The sequence below is a fragment of the Arachis duranensis genome, chromosome 4, assembly GCF_000817695.3.
Source record: "Arachis duranensis cultivar V14167 chromosome 4, aradu.V14167.gnm2.J7QH, whole genome shotgun sequence".
Classification (NCBI taxonomy): domain Eukaryota; kingdom Viridiplantae; phylum Streptophyta; class Magnoliopsida; order Fabales; family Fabaceae; genus Arachis; species Arachis duranensis.
The window spans coordinates 36,446,063-36,450,371 of NC_029775.3; the positions used below are offsets into that span (position 1 = coordinate 36,446,063).

General features: G+C 41.5%; 1 protein-coding gene across 1 annotated transcript; it reads left to right on the forward strand.

Annotated features, from left to right (window-relative positions):
* The first annotated feature begins 1,596 nt into the window (after window positions 1-1,596).
* On the forward strand, window positions 1,597-3,060 carry LOC110280479 (uncharacterized). Its single transcript, XM_021141539.1, has 2 exons — window positions 1,597-2,379; window positions 2,518-3,060. Exons 1-2 carry the CDS (start codon window positions 1,597-1,599, stop codon window positions 3,058-3,060), a joined length of 1,326 nt encoding a protein of 441 aa, XP_020997198.1.
* Window positions 3,061-4,309: the final 1,249 nt, after the last annotated feature.

Here is a 4,309-nt window from a genome sequence, read left to right on the forward strand (position 1 = left end):
CTTTAATACAATAGTAAAAGGTCCTACTTATAGAAAACTAGTAGCCTAAGGTGTACAAAGATGAGTAAATGACATAAAAATCCACTTCCGAGCCCACTTGGTGTGTGTTTGGGCTGAGCAATGAAGCATTTTCGTGTAGAGACTCTCCTTGGAGTTAAATGCCAGCTTTTATGCCAGTTTGGGCGTTTAACTCCCATTTTGGTGCCAGTTCCGGGATTTTTGCTCAGGTCCCTCAATTTCAGCCAGAAAATACCTGAAATCACAGAAAAACACACAAACTCATAGTAAAGTCCAGAAAAGTAAATTTTAACTAAAAACTAATAAAAATATACTAAGAACTCAACTAAAACTACCAAAAACATACTAAAAACAATGCCAAAAAGCGTACAAATTATCCGCTCATCATATGCATCTCTCACTTTTGTATTTTGTCCTTGCCTAAAGGTTGGTATATGAGAGAACCAAATTTGTATAAGCTATTTCTTAAACTGTCAAGTTTCTGTATGGTCTGTATATGGCTAGCCGGCTTAAACTCCGCGAGTCGAGGCTAGTTCCTTTTGATATACACTATTATACTATTATCCTATTTATATTTCATCTATATATTGTACCTTAAGTTAGTAGCTGATTTAGTTCACTTTGTGCTTTTAAATCCTATTTTGAGCTATATTCTTCATCGGGCTTCTAGATATTAATAATTCCTTCTTTATATGATATGTATGAGCTTAGAACTGTCATAATCTCTGATTAACCTTTGCTTTACGACGCGAGATAAGACTTAGGCTAATTAGGGTGTTACATTTAGTGGTATCAGAGTGATTCGTCCTCGTGAGCCTGAAGGATAGACCGATTGTGCTTCATTGCATACTCTGTGTGTCTTTTATTTGATGCTGTTAGGTTATCTGTTTGATATATGCATAGCATGCTTGTTTGTGAGTGCCTGTTTGGGATAATTGAAGCACTAGACTTTTGATATTAAGACTGATCACCTTGATATCGATTGTTTGGTGTAGACAGGAACCCTGCATGGCCACTCGCGAACAAGGCTGAACACGAACGCGAGAAAGTAAGAATGAGCAACCAGCTGACAATCATGCCGAATTCATGGCGGCAATGGCAAATCTCGCTAATACCATAGAAGCTAATGCTTCTGTGACTCTGCAAGCTGTGCAGAGATTGGGCCAACCGGCTGGGAATGAAAATGGCAATGGGAATAGTGAAAGGAATGCCAATGATAATGCTGAGGGTAACGGCGCCAACACAGGAGGAGTTCTGATGACCCTGGCGACGTTCCTTAAGGTTCATCTGCCAATCTTCCGAGGATCGACTAATCCTATTGAAGCGAACCACTAGTTCCAGGCTATGGAGCATGCTTTACAGGCACAACATGTTCCCCTCAATCAATACGTAAAGTTTGCCGCTTATCAAATAGCGGGAAAGGCCCAGCCCTGGTGGCAAGCTGAGTGTCGTTTGCTACAGCTTCAGAACGCCGACATTCCATGGGAGGTGTTCCAAACGGCTTTCTATAAAAAATACTTCCCTGAGTATGCAAGGGAAGCAAAGGAGATGGAGCTAATGCAGCTGAAGTAAGGTTTCATGTCTGTGGCTGAGTATACCAACAAGTTCGAAGAGCTTTGTAGGTTTTTTCGGGTGTGTCAGGGTGACCCAGAGACTTACGAGAGCTGGAGATGCATTAAGTACCAAAGGGGTTTGAAGGATAACATTATGACTGCTGTGGCTCCTTTGGAGATCCGTGTCTTCTCTGACTTAGTGAACAAGGCTAGAATAGTGGAAGAATATGCCAAGACTGTGGCGGCATCCAAGGACACTCATGGAGGGAGCTCTAGTTGGGGGCATGGCAAGTACTTTCATCCGAGAGGACAAAGCTTCAAGAGAGGAGGATATACGCCTCAAAGCCAAGGGGGCTTCGGAAAGAATAATCAGAATCAATTTCAGTATGCTAAGGGAAGAGGAAATCAGTGTAAGAATTCTCCGGATTTGAGTTGTGTACGTTGTGGGCATTTCCATCCTTATGACTCATGCAAAATTGGTTTAGGTGGTTGTTTCAATTGTGGGTTTCCTGGCCACATTGCGAGGGATTGCACTTGTGGGAGGAACCAAAATGTGGGCCAAAGTCAGCATCAAGGTCGAGTCTTTGCTGTGAATGCCAAGGATGCTTCCAAGGCGGATCCGTTGATGAGAGGTATATGTCTAATTGGTGATAAGTCCTTAGATGCATTATATGATACTAGAGCTTCACATTCATTTATTTCGTTTGCTAAAGTTGAGGAGTTAGGCTTGAAAGTGTCAGAGTTACCTTTTGATCTGCATGTGCATACTCTGCATCAAATAATTATGACTAGGTCAGGTTGTAGACAAGTATGTTTCAAGCTTGAGGGTAGAGACTTTGTGCACGATTTAATTTGTTTACCCATGGTGGGGCTAGAAATGATTTTGTGGTTTGATTGGTTGTCAAAGAATTGGGTTTTGTTGAATTGCTTTGAACGGACTATCTAGTTTATGCCGGAAGGAGAGAATGGATCAGTGGTAGCCACGGGGTATTACTTGAACTCTGTAATGGTGCATTGTAGTGGGGAGGAATGTCAGGGTTATATTCTGTTGGCTGCTAATGCGTTGGGTGATGCCCAGAACTTAGATCAGATTTCGGTGGTTAGAGATTTTCCAGAAGTGTTCCCGAAAGATATCCCTGAGTTCCCACCTCAAAGGGAAATTGAATTTGCAATTGAATTGGTGTCGGGACCAGGACCAGTGTCGATTGCACTATATAGAATGGCTCCGATAGAACTCGTCGAATTAAAGACTCAGTTGGAAGAACTTCTGAATAAGAGGTTCATTCGACCGAGTGTATCACCATGGGGAGCGCCAGTTTTATTGGTGAAGAAGAAAGATGGAGGAATGCATTTGTGCGTGTATTACCGACAGTTGAACAAGGTGACTGTGAAGAATAAGTACCCGCTGCCAAGGATAGATGACTTGATGGACCATTTGCAAGGAACTAGAGTGTTTTCCAAGATTGATTTGAGATCCAGTTACCATTAGATAAGGGTGAAGGAAGATGATATCCCTAAGACTGCGTTTAGAACACGCTATGGACACTACAAGTTTGTGGTAATGTCCTTTGGGTTAACAAATGCACCTGTTGTTTTCATGGATTACATGAACAGAGTCTTTTGTCCCTTTTTGGACAAATTTGTGGTAGTTTTCATAGATGACATCTTAGTTTACTCTATGATGGCAAAAGAGCATGAGGAACACTTGAGAATTATGTTACAAATCTTGAAGGAGCGAAAGTTGTATGCTAAGTTGTCAAAGTGTGAGTTCTGGAAAGAAGAAGTAAAGTTTTTAGGCCACGTGGTGAGTAAAGGAGGAATAGCTGTAGATCCTTCTAAGGTAGAAGCAGTGATAGAATGGGAGAGACCAACGACGGTGATGGAAGTGAGAAGCTTCTTGGGTTTAGCCGGATATTATAGGAGGTTTATCGAAGGATTTTCCCAGATTGCATTACCGATGACAAAATTGACAAGGAAAGAAGTGCCATTCGTGTGGATGTCGGAGTGTGAAAAGAGTTTTCAGACTTTGAAGCAGAGGTTAACTTCAGCACCTATTTTAATCTTACCGGAACCGTATGAATCGTTTGAAGTATATTGTTATGCTTCTTTGAAGGGTTTAGGTTGCGTGTTGATGCAACACCGAAACGTGGTGGCTTACGCATCACATCAGCTAAGACCGCATGAGGTAAATTACCCCACTCATGACTTGGAATTAGTGACGATTGTGTTTGCCTTGAAGATTTGGAGGCACCACTTGTACGGAGTAAATTTTAGCGTCTTCTCTGATCATAAAAGTCTCAAATACATCTTTGACCAGAAAGAGATATATATGTGTCAAAGGAGGTGGATGAAGTTGTTGAAAGATTATGATTTTGAAATGAGTTATCATCCTGGAAAGGCAAATGTAGTAACAGACATATTGAGTCGGAAGCCTCTAACAATTGCTTGGATGAGAATCAAGGAAGAGGAGCTAGTAGATAAGTTTGTAGCCCTTAAGCTGGATATGGGTGAAGTTGCCGAAAGAGCTTGTTTGAACCAGTTACAGATCTCAAGCACGTTTAAATCAGAAATACAAAGGGCTTATCAAGATGAGCAGAAGCTTCAGCAATTGTTTCAACAAGTTGGTGAAAGGAGGCGCGAAGAATTCACTAAGGATGATGAAGGGTTGTGGAGTACAAGGGAAGGATTTGCATACCGGATGTTAGTTTGAGGTGAGACTTGTTATTGGAAGCTTATAA